The 14,695-nt window shown below is 50.9% G+C and overlaps 2 protein-coding genes and 1 long non-coding RNA gene across 6 annotated transcripts; 2 read left to right on the forward strand and 1 right to left on the reverse strand.

Annotated features, from left to right (window-relative positions):
* Positions 1–335: 335 nt before the first annotated feature.
* HOXA6 (homeobox A6) lies at positions 336–7,948 on the forward strand. 4 transcript variants are annotated; one of them, XM_007505326.3, is made up of 3 exons: positions 336–731; positions 5,989–6,247; positions 7,689–7,948. In XM_007505326.3, exons 1-3 carry the CDS (start codon positions 336–338, stop codon positions 7,946–7,948), a joined length of 915 nt encoding a protein of 304 aa, XP_007505388.3. The 4 variants fall into 4 exon arrangements, with proteins under 4 accessions (XP_007505388.3, XP_007505389.3, XP_007505390.1 ...); XM_007505327.3 differs by having other exon boundaries at positions 336–713; XM_007505328.3 differs by lacking the exon at positions 336–731 and adding an exon at positions 738–2,889.
* LOC130454679 (uncharacterized) lies at positions 571–13,788 on the reverse strand. The gene is made up of 3 exons (XR_008912519.1): positions 13,455–13,788; positions 1,314–1,380; positions 571–711 (listed from the first exon to the last, which is right to left on the reverse strand). It is a non-coding gene; the product is annotated as an uncharacterized LOC130454679 (long non-coding RNA).
* On the forward strand, positions 10,126–12,923 carry HOXA5 (homeobox A5). The gene is made up of 2 exons (XM_001362699.4): positions 10,126–10,695; positions 11,828–12,923. Exons 1-2 carry the CDS (start codon positions 10,137–10,139, stop codon positions 12,076–12,078), a joined length of 810 nt encoding a protein of 269 aa, XP_001362736.1. The 5' UTR covers positions 10,126–10,136; the 3' UTR covers positions 12,079–12,923.
* Positions 13,789–14,695: the final 907 nt, after the last annotated feature.

A 14,695-nucleotide genomic window follows, 5' to 3' on the forward strand; every position in this document is an offset into this window, starting at 1 on the left:
GGGAGGGGGAAGGGGTGAGGAAGGGAGCCCAGGGCTGACCTGCAGAGGCCCAGAGTTCTACTCTGCCTGCCTCTGCCAAGCGGCCTTCGCCGCGGCCTCCTCCTGGCTGGGAGAGCGTCTAATTGCTCCTCAAATAAAACGAGGGCAAAGTGGGGCTGCAAAAAGCCAAGCCTAGCACTCCGGGGCTGCCTTCCTGGTAAGATGGCGCCTCCGTAAGACCTGCCTCTTCTCAGTGATGAGGAAAAGGCCATAAATCCGTTGTTGTTTATGAAAATTTACAACTTTGCAATACAACTTTATGAGTTGTTCGGGGTTTCCATTGGCCGCTGTCGGTCATGTGGATGGTAACCGTGAACATGAACTTTTTTATAATTTCCCTTGCGAGAATAGAGCTGCATTCTTTTGCTGAGCTCGGTACTGCTTCGGATCTCAGGCTTTTCAGCCCCCAGAGCGTCTGTTCTCTGGGAGGCAATGGGGAGCGGAGAAGGAGAGCATGCAGGGGCGGCCTCCCAGCCCCGGCCGCCCGGCACGGGCCTTTCCTGGAGCTCGGGTGCAAAGGAAGATGGGACATGCTGGATTCCAAGCGGCGGAGTGGCCGATTTTCAACTGCAACCTGGCTAATTTCCTGCTTCTTCTGGCACCAAAAGGAGGGCGATTCGTCTCTCGGGCGGCGGGCAAAGCGACAGCTGTCAGAACGACCGGAGCTCTTTCCTGTAAGTCAGAATCTAAAGGTGAGACGCGTTCGCCACTAGCCCGCCCCAGAGGTAGCTTAGTAGCGCTGGGGCTGACTGGCGGGAGGGATTTCGGAGAGCCTAAGGAGAGCCCGATGTGGAGACAAGCACTTACCCCCTAGAGCTGCCTACTGGTGTAGAGCTACAGTGAATACTGGGCATGGGGGGCACATATGTGTTCTGTACAGAGAGATGTACGGCTGATTGGGCATGTCGGTGGCTCAGAATCCTGGCACTACCAGGGCACCAAGCGCCAGACACTTTGCTTCCAGCCCCCCAAACTCCCAGCGTTGGTTGCCATTTTTCAGAGAGCCACGGTTTGCAGTTGAGGACTTTTTTTTGCCATAGAGGAATTTTTTTTTTCCTTGGGTTGATGATGGTGATTCAGTTTAATTCGGATTCCCGCCTTCCCTCCTCTACCCCCTCCCCCAGACAAACGAAGGAACTTATTTCCGGCAAAGGAAGGGGAGGGAAAAAAAAAGGGGAAACTCTCTATGGGCCAGCCTTTTCTGTGGGTCCGAGTGCCCCTTCATTTGGGGTGAATTCGGTTTGCCGGGGTAAAAGAAGTGAAAAGAGACTTACAAACGGAGAGAGAGCCCTGTTGCAGTGACCAGCTTCTCGTTTGGTACGGGTTTTCCAGGAGAGAGGTCTGCAATAGGAGAATAGAGCAAATCGGTTTGTTGTTGGAATTGGGGGGTTCGGCTGAATAGGTTTGTGTGTTCATTGGATGGACGATGTTTCGCTGGTGCTGGGCACGATTGTCTTCGAATGGTTCGGTTTCTACTATGGCCGAGGGCGGCCCGGGTGTTTTGGAGCAGGTAGCGCAGCGTGGACCCGGGGTCCATGGGTGTCGAGTGACTGTACGTCCACCTCCGCGTGTGTCTAGCTCTCTGGGTCTCTGGGCAGGCTGGGAGCTCGCTACTCCTTTCTAATCAGTAGCAAATGCCTTTCAGCTGGGACAGAGGACTCATACCTGACGGTAATGGGAATAGGTTATGTGGAAAAAGAAGGGAGAGCGAAGGTGATTCGTGAGAAAAGGCAAAGTCAGCGAGATCTGAGCAGGGCTCGAAGGGACCTGTTTTCGGAACGTATTTGACACCCTAACATGTGTTTCGGTGGCCCAGGGTGGCCTCGGGTTTGGTTTGTGAACTGCGGAGCAAAGAGGGAGAGGAAAACCCCTCAGCCGGCAGCGGTGCAGAGGCTGGGGGCACCAGGAATATCTTGGTATTCATTACCGTAATTCAGAAGGAGCCGCGCGCACTCCTAATGTTAACACCGGCGTTGTATGTATTCTCTCGGCGGCTAAAGAATTGTATTTGCATGGCACTGCGGTGTCTGCTCCCCTGCAACTGCAGTGAGGGGGGTGCGATTATTTATGGAGGCTCGATTGGAGCTCAGTGCTGCCACGCTGTGGCCAAGAGCAGTATCGGCGAGCGTCCGCAGCCAAGGGGAAGCCGAGCCTTGGTCAGAGTGGCTTCTTACTTCCCCTAGGAGGAATTACTGGAGAGGGGGAATGGAATGGGGAGGGGCAACGGGCCTACCCAGAGAGGTTGTGGGCACCTGGTCATTTTTGGATCGTGTCCCACCTCCCAGTTGGTTCTCTGCAGGCCCAAGGATGGCCTGGGCACCCCCACCCCACCCCCAACTGCACATATCTGGAAACCGGTTGCATAGCCTGGAGAGGACTGATTGAATAGCATGGCTGCCTCCTCCCCCCAAATGAGGTCCCTCATGCCCGTGGAATCCAAACAATGGTTCTGGGAGGGGGATAGGGATGGTTAGCCAACACCATTTGGATCTGGGAGTCTGAGAACAAGCTCCGGGGCTTGTGAGCGGCCCAGGGCCAGGTCTGAACCTGAGAAGAGACTATCTCCAGTCGGTGACTGAAGAAATAGGGGTTTGCCTGCAGGGGTCGGGTCCAGCCGCCCCCGCACCTGTGTGATTAGCAGCCTCTGACTTATTGATCCTATTGACCGGGATGGAGACTGCGTGGCGTGGCGTGGCGTGGCCGTGGCCCTGCCGGACTGTGGACTTGCTGGAGTTGACACTATGACATCGGGCGAGAATGAGGAGTAGCGGGCAGAGAAAGGGGTTCTTGGAACCCTGGGCAGATGTTTGGGGTACCCTCCCCTCCCCCTCTTTGGAGAGCAGTTCCAAGGTAAGTGGCCTTTCCCGCCCCCCTCCCTCTTCCTTCTAATGCTTTGAGAGAGCTGGGAAGTGGCCGGGGGAGGCGTCTGGCCTCAGAGGGAGCCCCTGGGGTCTGCCTCGTGCTGTGGTCTAATCTCGCTTGCTTGTTGTGTGGGTCACACCAGTTTCCTGGTGTGCGTGTGTGTTGTTTTTGATTCATGAAAAACACCTAAAGCTGGATGGAGAAATAAATTGGTCGGCTGCCAACCTATCGCACACCAGCCCTATAGAACACGCTCGGTTTCAATTTTGGTTTTAGTTTATGGTATTAAAAAAAAATTTTTTTCCCGGTTTAGTCACTACGGAAACAAGGACGTAATGCTCTTCCCTCTTGCCCTGAAAAAAAGGAGAATTCACTTTGTCTCGCGAAAACCCTATCGAGAATTTAGGCCAAACCAGGAAAACAATGACACCCCACCCCAAATCCCAGCACTCACCCCGAGGGGCTGGAGGGGCTGTGGGGATTGAAAGGACCTGGCTAAAAGGGAAATGTTCATCCAGAGAGCCAGGCAGCACCAAGCCCCTGCTTTTCACAAGATTCCACCAAATACCTTATTGAAACCTCTGGCTGAAAACGCCTAACTTAAACCAGGACGTTCTCCCACGCAGTTTTCCAACACAAATTCTTTCTCTCTCCCCTGATTTCCTTTGGCCTCCATTCTGAAATATGTGGGGGAAACACCCCGTTTTCTTCTCCAGCCCACCCCCTATTTATTTTTGTAGAACTTTCCAGGGAATGGTTTGTTCTGGAAATAGGCACGAGGACTTCAGCTGCATCCCATAAAAAATAAACACAGACACACACAGTGTATGCACAGCTTACGGATGTTTGTAAACAGACCTAGGTACCCGCCAGATCTTTCCAGATTAGGAGTGTGTAAAGAGAGAAGAAAATGGAGGGGGGATAGAGAAGATTAGCAAAGTTCCTGCTTGATCACCGAAGGTAATTGCTTCTCCCACTGATATCGCTGACACCACCAGGATATTGCTGAGAGTTGCATACATTCGCTAGGGTTTTACAGATCTTATAAGCAGCCTCCGGAAATTCAGCAAAATGGCACAAATAGACTTTCTCCAGCCACCATAGAATTCAGGGCTTTAAAGCTAATTCAGGAGGCTTTACAAACACAACCATAAAAATGCCACAGGGACGCTATTGCCTTTTTTTTTTTAAAGAAATGAATCCATCTGTTGGGAAGTCAAAGATCTGGAGGAAACACCTCTTGGAGAGTCATCCTGGATGGAGCCATTTATTCATTTACTGTCTGGGGAATGCAAGGGGCTAGGTGGCCAGGCGTTGTTTCAAGTAGCCTCCAGAATTTCTGGGGGCAACTACCATAACTCCATCCAGGGCATGAGCTCCCCAGCTTTGGGGCTTGCAGAGCCCGGCCAGGGCGCAGATTTCGACCTTTAAGGAGGTATCCGTTCATTCAAATGTTCATAAATCCAGGGTTCGATCATTTAGTCGGAGGGATACCGAACAGGACTGGGCTGCCTGCTCTCTTCGGGCACTGGCCCTCGGCCCTGTTCAGGGGTGGTGTCTTTTGAATAAGGTAAACATTTCTCTCTGGATTTCGATCTCAGTGAGGAAACAGCATCGATGAAGTGAGAGAAAGGAAACCAGAATACTTGGAGGGGTCAGGAAGACTGAGAAGGTGTAGGGAAGAGGCCCTGGTGGGTTTCGGGAGCCCAGAAACCTTTGTAGCTCGCCTCCTTTTTGGAAAGTCCCTTCTTTTCTCTAAAAAAAAAAAATGGCCGAATTCGGGATCGCTCTTTCGGGAACTAGGTTGGGGGAGGAGAATGGGGATTTGTGGGCCACGGGGCCGCGGCCATCGTCGTCGGTCTCCCTCAAAATGAAACATTGGAAAGTACCTGAGTCGGGGTAGTAGAGGTCTTTAATCTCTCTCTTTTTAAAATGGGATAGGGAGGCCTGAGGGAGGAGAAGGAGATCAGAAAGACCCTTTTGGCCAGTGGTTGAGCATGATGCCCTGGTCAAGGAGAGTGCAAATTTCTTTTCCTCCCCTTCAGAGTATGGGCCCCTTGGGGTGTCCACAGGCCTCTTTTGGGGTCAGTGTGGGAGGAAGGGGTGCTCTCATCGTCTTCCAGGTTGCAGTGAGCAAAAGAGTGGCGGAAGGTCTCCTCTGAGCCTCTGTCTTCCCCTCCACCCCCGCCCATTCGACCGGTGGGGTTCCAGAGCCCAAGGGTGGGAAGTGAGGGAGAGAGGTAAGGGTAGGGACCCCCTGACCTCGGCCTCCCCCTGGCGGAGCCAAACTTGACGAATCTGTCCCTTTTTGCAGTTGCAGTGAGCAGGATGGGTGGGAAAGGAAAAGAAGGGGGGTAGGGGTGGAATCTGTTGTCACGGCCCTTCCTGGCAGAAGGTCTATCAGAGTTCCAGTTGCTTAAAAACAAGGAGAGAGAGAGAGAGACAGAGACAGAGAGAGAGACAGAGAGACAGAGAGAGACAGAGAGAGACAGAGACAGAGGAGGCCTCGGCTAGGCTGTCCTCCAAAACCAGGCTTCTGAAGGGCCCCCAAATCCCCGGGGCCCCGAGGCCAAGGAGGCCGAGACCAGCCCCCTCCTCGGCGGGCGGCCCTGGGCTGGCGTTCCAGGAAGAGAGGCGGGCGGGCAGGCTGGCTGTGCGTGCCCATTAATCTGCCGGGTGTGCGGGCTGGGGGTTGTTTGTAACTTTGCTGGCTCGGTCGCCGCGGGTCCCCGGGGAGCGGGCTCCACGGCTCGCTCCCATTGGCCGCCGCGCCGTCAGCTGGTGCTATTTGCTGCTGTCGCTTTTGGCGCTCGGCCATCCAGAAACAAACCAGTTCGATGACTACTAATAGTTATAGCCAGATGTACTAATACACAACAAATCACAGTCCTGCAGAGGGGAGCGCAAATGAGTTCCTATTTTGTGAATCCCACTTTCCCTGGGAGCCTGCCTAATGGACAGGACTCCTTCCTCGGGCAAATCCCCCTCTATCCAGCTGGCTATGATGCTCTGAGGCATTTCCCCGCTTCTTATGGGGCATCGAGCCTCCAGGACAAGACATACACCTCACCTTGTTTCTACCAACAGTCCAACACGGTCATTGCTTGCAATCGAGCGTCCTATGAGTACGGCACCTCCTGTTTCTATTCAGAGAAGGACCTGAGTAGCGCTTCTCCCTCGGGCAGTGGCAAACAGAGGGGCCACGGGGAGTATCTGCACTTTTCTCCTGAGCAACAATACAAATCCGAAAGCAGCGTGCAGGGCAAAATCTTAAATGACGAAGGCAGCGACCGGAAGTACACGAGTCCTGTTTATCCCTGGATGCAGCGGATGAACTCCTGTGCTGGTAAGTCATTGGCATGCAATTCCCTCCAACCCCACCTCCACAAAAGAAAGGAAAGAAGGGAGGAAGGGAGAACAGTAAAGAAGAAAGAGGGAAGAGAGAGAGAGACAGAGAGACAGAGGGAGAGAGTGAGCAAATTGCAAAATAAGAAAAAATAGAAAGAAGGAAAGGAAAGAAGAAAGGGAGGAAGAAAAAGTTTTCTTTTGGATTAAAAAAAGGAAGTGGGGGAAAATCCAATGGGGGTAACTAGATTATAGGAAGGCAGGACTCCTGTATCCATGTAACGTGACACTGTTGGGGAGTGGTGGTGGGGGCCGCCATTGCCAAGTTACTTAGGACCTGTGACATGGACAATCAGAGAGAGAGAGAGAGAGAGAGAGAGAGAGAGAGAGAGAGAGAGAGAGAGAGAGAGAGAGAGAGAGATCATACTACATCCTCATGTGGAGTTTTCAAGCCACGGTGGACCAACATTCTATACACACACATCATTAATGATCAATCTCCCTCCACACCAAACCCCCCTCTCCTATACGCCTCGGAGATGCAAAGATAGATGGAGCTGCCCAATCTACTCCCTTCTAGTGACACCCAAAAGCAGTTGGAGGACCCAGTTCTCCAGCTTCAGATTTTGTCCCTCCTACTTCCTCTCCCCCTCTGCCAGAAACTATTCCCTGAATAGTCAACTTCTAAGACCCTGGCAATCCTTCAGCTCCTCAGCAAGGTGGGCTTAATTAAGGTGGAGGATACCCTAAAGACCCTCTTTGCCTTCAAAGCCATTAATTTCCACAAACTCCAGAAGCCTATCCTCCCTCCACCTTTATTTGCCCTGGTTTCCCGAAGCTCCACTAACAGAAGGTACCTTGGAGCAGGACAGAAAGACTGAAGCAGATTTGGAAACTTAGGTCTTGTGCCTTTAAAAAGAAATCCATTTATCTTCAAAGGGGCCATGCTCGGTTTTCTTTCGTACAGGGTGGTTTTGGAAGAATCACTGAGGAGTTGTGAAAGCTGACTATTTTTATTACTCACAATTTGGCTGCCCTATGATGGCTTAGCTCCATTGATACCCACACAGATGTTTGTGCACACACTCGCACACACACACACACACAAACACACACACATTGTATGGTCCTATCTCTCTATATGCTGAGAGTAGTATGGCTCCCTCTCCACCCTCCAGTATTATTGGTTTCCTTCCTAGACAAGAAAATCACAATGCAATAATTGCAATTTAGAAAGCCATCCCTGCCTAGAACAAATACCACTGACCTGCTTAGTCATCTCCATTACTGCAGAATTAGCAAAGTCAAAAAACAAGCCGATGGGCTAGGTTTGCTTCTCTAGGAGAGCCTAGAGGGGCCAGCTTACAGCACATCTTGTTCTTTCTTTCTGAAATCCCAGAACCCTTTTTCAAGTCAACTCCCTTTATCTTGCCTCCTCCCAGGTACTGTGTACGGCACCCACGGCAGAAGGGGAAGGCAAACTTACACGAGATACCAAACCCTCGAATTGGAAAAGGAGTTCCATTTCAACCGATACCTGACGCGAAGGCGCCGGATTGAGATCGCCAACGCGCTCTGCCTCACCGAAAGACAGATCAAAATATGGTTCCAAAACAGGAGAATGAAATGGAAAAAAGAGAACAAACTCATAAATTCCACACAGCCCAGCAGCGAAGAAACAGAGGAAAAGGCAGGGGAGTAGAATAACGAACGGCATCAGCCAAGTTCCCAGGCCTTCCCCCTTCTTAGCGGCTTTCCCCTCTTGTGTTCTCATCCTGCCATTACTATTGCTGCCCTAAGTATTCACAGTCGGTTGATTTCTAAAGCTGGAGGAGAAGCTAAACATTGGAATCAACTGTATTGCTTAAAAGAAAAAAAGGGAGCCATTGAAAAGTCTGTTGTGTACATAGCCCCCTCTTTTCCTTTTCCTGTTCCCAGGCACCCAACCCCCAGAAGGTACCCGCTTTTCTATTGAGCATCTCGGATTGTCCGAGGGTCTGTTCTCTTGGCTCTTATTTGGCTACCGAAGCAGATAGGTGCACAGTGTGGCATCTGAACCCGTTCACACATTGAACTGAGAGCTGATTCGGAAGGGAAAAGACACCGACCCGGGGTTTCAACCCTTTCAGAATACCATTTACGGTCGGGCTCGGCTCCTCCCTACGGTGTTTGGGAGCTGGCTGTCCAGCCGGGTCTACAAAAAGTTTTACGGTAGTAACATACAATGTGATAAGACATAAACCAATAAATCTACTGAACAAAAGAGGAAAAGACAGTTGGGGTCCCCCGCACCCCCTCCCCCCCAAAGACCTCCAAGAATAATTTCGCCTCGGGCAGAAATGGACAAGGGAAGAACTTTCAGGAAACAAAGAATCGCCGGGAAGGAGCTACAAAACTAACGTCCCCAAATGCAATCGGCTAACTAGAACTGGAAGAAAAGCAACCTTCCTAGGAAGGCAAGAAAATCTGGGCACTGAACTTTGCAGACTCGGGAGAAGCTCGATCTTCCCGCGGTTGAGGTGCCACACGGAGTCCCAGCTGCAATTCCAGAAGACCGGGTTGTTGTTGGTTTCCCTCCCCCCTTTCAAGTGTCAGTAAAAGGGGGGTCATTTTTATTGGGTGGTACATTGGCCTGAGCTTTCCTCATTTCCAGGGGGTTCCTGGGCTTGGTCCAGACTGTCCCTTATCTCTCTGCTACCTTTGTCATTTACTTTCGAATCTCTGAGCCCAGGAAAAAGAAGAGCCACAGCCCGAGCCACCCTGGAATGCTTCCATTCTGGCTCTCCCTGAATTTGTTCTCATCTGAGCAGGACTCCCAAAGCAGGTCGCCCCACCTCTGCCTCTGCATTTGTGGGGAGCCTCGCCTGAGCCCAGAAATATGCAGCCAGAAACCCCCTCGCTTTCAGGGCTGGCCGGATCGGGCATCTGGAAAACGGTGTGGAACAGATTTTTTTTTTCCCCGGGCTCAGTCCTCAAAGCGACTGGAATAGCTATCTGCGAAAAGCATCTTTACTGGTGAGAAAAAACCCAAGCGGGACCATAAAATTGTACGGAATTTGACCTCGCCTCGGAAAACTACAGCACAAAAGCTATCTTTACTAGATGCTTGCTTGTCCTTTAAAATCGGCAGGGTGGGAGCACTTATTCGCCTGCAGAAAAGAGGGCTGCGATTGCAGCTGCTGAGAGGGGCGTCAAGATTTATTTCTCTCATTGCCTCGGTGTACATCACCCTAAAGAAATAAGGTGATCTGGGCGTTTGGCAGAATCCTGGGCAGACGGCAGGACCGCAAAAACCCGAACTCAAAACAAAAAAAGCAGCCCACACCAACAATTAGAGGGGAAGAAAGGAAAGAGAAAAGCAAGTGAAGGCAAAGGAATAAAAGTTGAACCATTTCCCCAGCCTTTTGCATTATCTCTAGTTTTGTGATTTGCAGCTGATAGCCCTTACAATTGGTACATACTAATGGAACGGCGAGGGAAATGCAATAATTTTGCTATAATGGGCTGTAACCTCAATTCGACCCCAGCCCTGCAGCCCCGGGTCTGCAGGGTGAAGATCTAGCTTGTCTCCAGAGGGTGGCGCAAGAGTCCGACTGAAAGTCGGGAGCTGGTGGCGGGGACGCGCGCGGGGCGCGCGCGCCGAGCCTCCAGCATCCACCCAACTCCCCCATTAGTGCACGAGTTTACCTCTAGAGGTCATCAGGCAGGATTTACGACTGGACAACAAAAGCACGTGATTTGAAGTCGTACCCCATATTTGGGTGCCTACGTAGGAGGGAACCAAGTACATGTCCCAGTCATTTCCATAATTCATCATAAATTGTGCAAGGGTGCTATAGACGCACAAAACGACCGAGAGCCACAAATCAAGCACACATATCAAAAAACAAATGAGCTCTTATTTTGTAAACTCATTTTGCGGTCGCTATCCAAATGGCCCGGACTACCAGTTACATAATTATGGAGATCACAGTTCCGTGAGCGAGCAATACAGGGATTCAGCGAGCATGCATCCCAGCAGGTACGGCTATGGTTACAATGGCATGGATCTCAGCGTTGGGCGCTCAGCTTCCAGCCACTTTGGTGCCAATGAGAGAGCCCGCAGTTACCCCGCCAATGCCACCTCGGCGTCCACGGAGCCCAGGTATAACCAACCTGCTACGTCGTCTCACTCGCCTCCACCTGACCCTCTGCCCTGCACCGCCGTGGCCGCTTCGCCTGTCAGCGAGAGTCATCACGGGGTGAAAAACTCGCTAGCTAACTCCACGAGCACTTCGTCCAATTCCAGCAACACTCACATAAGCAGAGAGGGGGTTGGCACCTCGTCTGGGACCGAGGATGACACCCCAGCGAGCAGCGAGCAGGCGAGTGCCCAGAGCGACCAAAGTCCAGCTCAGCCAGCCCAGCCCCAGATCTACCCCTGGATGAGGAAACTGCACATAAGTCATGGTAAAGCAAACGTTGGGCGCTCTCTCTCTCTCTCTCTCTCTCTCTCTCTCTCTCTCTCTCTCTCCCCCTCCGTCTGTCTGTCTGTCTGTCTGTCTGTCTGACTGTCTCTCCTTTCTCCAAGAACCCGCGATGGCTCCGAGCTCTCTCTTGAACTGCCTGTCTCTCTCTCCCCCATGTATGTCCCTGCCTCTCGGTTTCTCTCTGCCATTCTCTCCCTCTCTGCCTCGCCTACACCGCTTCCTCCCTCTTTCCATCTAGTTCGCTCAGTTCGCTGTGCTTGGAAAGGGGGTAAATCAAATGGCCGCTTTGCTAGGCAAGTTAAGGCATAAAAGAAAGAGGAAAAAGAAAGAAAGAAGGAAGGAAAGAGGCAAGAGAAGGCAAGGGGGGGAGGCGAGGAACCCCGCAACCCTTCTTCCTCACTCCCAACTCTTAGCAGCTGAGGGGGCAGAGAGGTAGATATTGGGAAGGGGGGAAGTGAATAGGTGCTTGTCACGGCGGATAATTTATTAGCAGGACTATACTGGGGAAACAGCGTTACTAATTATCCCCCCCCCAAAAGGAGTTGAGGAAATAATCAGGGCAGGAGCTCACAGGGTTATGAAGGGGGGGGGGGGTCGGGGAGCAGGCACGGGGGAAAAAGAAAGAACCCCGGACTTGTACGGCAGAACAGAGGGGAAGATGGGGGGGGGGGGGGGTCATTCTTCCTGGTAACTTTAAGGAAGGATGACCCGGCGACCACTTTTCCTATCGTAAAATGACCATTATTAGAGGGCTTTCAGGGTATCGTAAAAGTAAATCGTATGAAAGCTGGGAGGGTTGTGCCTCTGGGAGCCTAGCTTCCTGGGGTGGGGAGGCAGAAAGCAGGCAGCGGAGGGGAAAAAAAGCTCCAGCTCTCGGCCCTACATCTGCTGATTGTTCGCCCGTCGCCAAACCGTATTGTTTTCTCTGCAGAAAGGAAAGGGGGAGGAAATTGGGGGGGGGGAGAGAAATGGAGAGAGGACTTGTTGAGCGTGTGTCCCCCCCCAAAAAAATAACAACGTCCAGAGGCTAACGGTCCGGCTCTCGAGGGCTGCCCAGGACCTTGCAGGCAAATCGCTGCGGAGTTTTAAAATCAGTGACTTTTCTGTTGCAGACAACATAGGAGGACCAGAAGGCAAAAGGGCTCGGACTGCATACACCCGCTACCAGACCCTGGAGCTGGAAAAGGAATTCCACTTCAATAGATACCTGACCCGCAGAAGAAGGATTGAAATAGCACATGCGCTTTGCCTCTCAGAGAGACAAATTAAGATCTGGTTCCAAAACAGGAGAATGAAATGGAAAAAAGATAATAAGCTGAAAAGTATGAGTATGGCCGCGGCGGGAGGGGCTTTCCGCCCCTAATTGTGCGAGAGTTTAAAAGTACTGAGCAGTATTAGTGGAACCTGCGCCTAGTGTCAGTACTAAAGGTGACTTTCTGCAACTCCCCTCGTGTTACTTCTGTGAAGAGATCCTGTCCTTGTCACCCCTCCCCACCTTTAATCATGAGCCTGTTAATAAGCATTCTTATAGCGCCTGTTTAAGTGTAATGGTAGATCTGCTTTCTGTACATTTCTTTGTCCTGAATGGCTTTGTCTTGAAAAAATAGATGTTTTAACTTATTTATATAAAGCGAGCTGTGTTACTTGAAGTAACTGTAACAAAGAGAAAAAAGAACAAAACGCCAACAAAAAAGAGCGAGAGAGCGAGAGAGACTCTCCCCACCCCCTTGTTTAGTGCCAATGTCGTGTGTTGCACTCAACCGTCTCTTTAACTGTGCATGTGCGTGGAAGTGTCCCTGTCTGAATTAGCTCCAAGCTGTTAAGAGATTTTTATTCTAACTACCTATACTCCCTGTGTAAGTAACTAATGCTATTGTAGAGGTGACTTGATGAGCTCCAGCTTAACTTCTTATCAACGTGTAGTGAATAGTGAATCTGTGACGCCAAGTGTGACTCCAAGCAGTGTCTGTTTTGCTGTGCCTTTGTAGAACTCTTTGCACGAACTCCTAAAAAAGTGGCTTCTTATACGCGCAGCTTCAGTGGTGTCTGTTTTTGTGAACCAAGTTACAAATATAGTCCGAGTCTGGCTGTTTAAAGCAAACTGTGATAAGCTCTTTTTTTTCCTTTTTTTTTTTTGTATTTGTTTTTAAAGAAAAAAAAAACCTGACTGGAAACAAAAAATAAACTTTCTATTGTAAGTTCTCGTGAGCTGGTCTGTACCCTCTTTGCTCTGTGCCTCTCCCCCCCAGACTCTGAGCCTCGGGCTCTGCACTGAGCCCCGAGGCCAGCGGAATACCTGGCCAGCCAGGGCCCCGCTGGTGCAAAGGAGAGAGCTAGAGTGTCCCCGCCAGTGAGCTCTGGGCCACTGAAACTTTCCACTAAGTCCCTCCTGAGTGGGAGGTGGAAAAGGCAGGGCAGAAGCTCCCCCACCCTGCCACTGCCTGCCTTTCATTGCCCCCAATGTTTGCTATTTGGGAAAAAGCAAAAAGACCAGGAAAGAGGGAAAAGGAAAGAAAGGGAAAGGAGAGAAAGCAGGTCCTTTGTTCCAATGCCCTCCCGGCTTCACCACATCTCCAGTGCATTCGGAAACTGCTCTGGTGGTTTCCACTAGCCAGAGATCCTCGGGCTTCCAGGATCCCGAGCCCCAGCCCTCGGCACCAGACAGATCCCCACATTCACCCTTAACAGATTTGAGTCCTTTTGCTACAATTAATTCGCTACAAATGTAATGTTACTTACCCCCACCATAGCTCGATTGGTTAACTCTTCTGAGCTTCTAAGAGTAACTAAAGATTTGCACACTTACTGCCTGCTTACATTGATGCCTTCCTTTAAAAGTTAGAAAACAGTAAACTTTATAAGCCCCAGTTCCGGCTATATGACATTTGGGTGCCAAATGAATAGGGTTTTGTCTATGAATTAGATCGTAAAATCATCCATAGCACAGACAGATAGGCTCACTGGCTATAGAAAGTCACGTGGTGCCATTAAAGTAAGTTTTATGGTTTTGGGGAGTTGACATCCAACATTATATACCACATAACATATAATCTCACTGACGCTGGACTTCATTTGACTCTTTTGCAGGCTACATGTGGCACCTGGTCATTCAAATTGTCAATTTTAGGGGCAGAAGTGCCCAAAGCCCAGTTCTCAAAACTCGCAGAAAAATGGCTCCTAGCAAGTTAAGGTAAGTTTGCCTCTCGAGTTCCTTGCAGTTTATTTGTACAGTGAGCTAACTCTGGGCTCCTCTGTCTCTGTCTCTGTCTCTCTGGTTCAATACCTCCGAGGGCGGCTGCCTCAGCATTCAAAAGGGCAGGACAACCCCCCCAGACGGTCTGATCTATCCATCCGCCTGCAAACTTTCTCCCCTTCCCAAATGAGGAGCCCCAAGAGCAGCAGCAAGCTCGAAATTTTTGCCAAGCCCATCCAAGTAAAGCCCAATAAGTGACTCTGGCAGAGATTGATTCTGAGGCCTAACTTTAATTACTTGGACTACCGCAGATGTTAATGACTTCCGCTCCTCTCTGGATCTGGGCTCTCTAGTTTGCAAAAAGATGATTTTTGTGTGTGTGTGAGAGAGAGAGAGAATGTGCATATGGGTAGATAGAGTGTGTGCATGGGGAGGGGGAGTGGAATCCCAAAAGCAGACACTCAGGAAGCCCTCATCTTGCTTCTGGCCCAACCTTCCCGGAGCCCTGATGGTATAGTTGGGTGGGCTGGATCCTCAGGGCACCGAGCAGGGGGCTGGGGGGGTTCAGGCTGCAAGTTTGGGAAGGAGTCTGGGCCAGGGTGCTCTGCTCCAGGATCAAGTGTTAGGAAAAGCAGTGCTGACTTTCCAAGCCAACTGGTTCCTCATTTCTACTGATTTGTCAGTTGTGTAACTGGGGGGCATTTCTGTATTAATGTGGGGGTTGTTTGGGGCACTATTGAAGTAGCCTTCTGAAGGTTGGAGTCATTTGCGAGGGACCTTCCCCTGT

This window comes from Monodelphis domestica, chromosome 5, assembly GCF_027887165.1.
Source record: "Monodelphis domestica isolate mMonDom1 chromosome 5, mMonDom1.pri, whole genome shotgun sequence".
In the NCBI taxonomy this organism is placed as follows: domain Eukaryota; kingdom Metazoa; phylum Chordata; class Mammalia; order Didelphimorphia; family Didelphidae; genus Monodelphis; species Monodelphis domestica.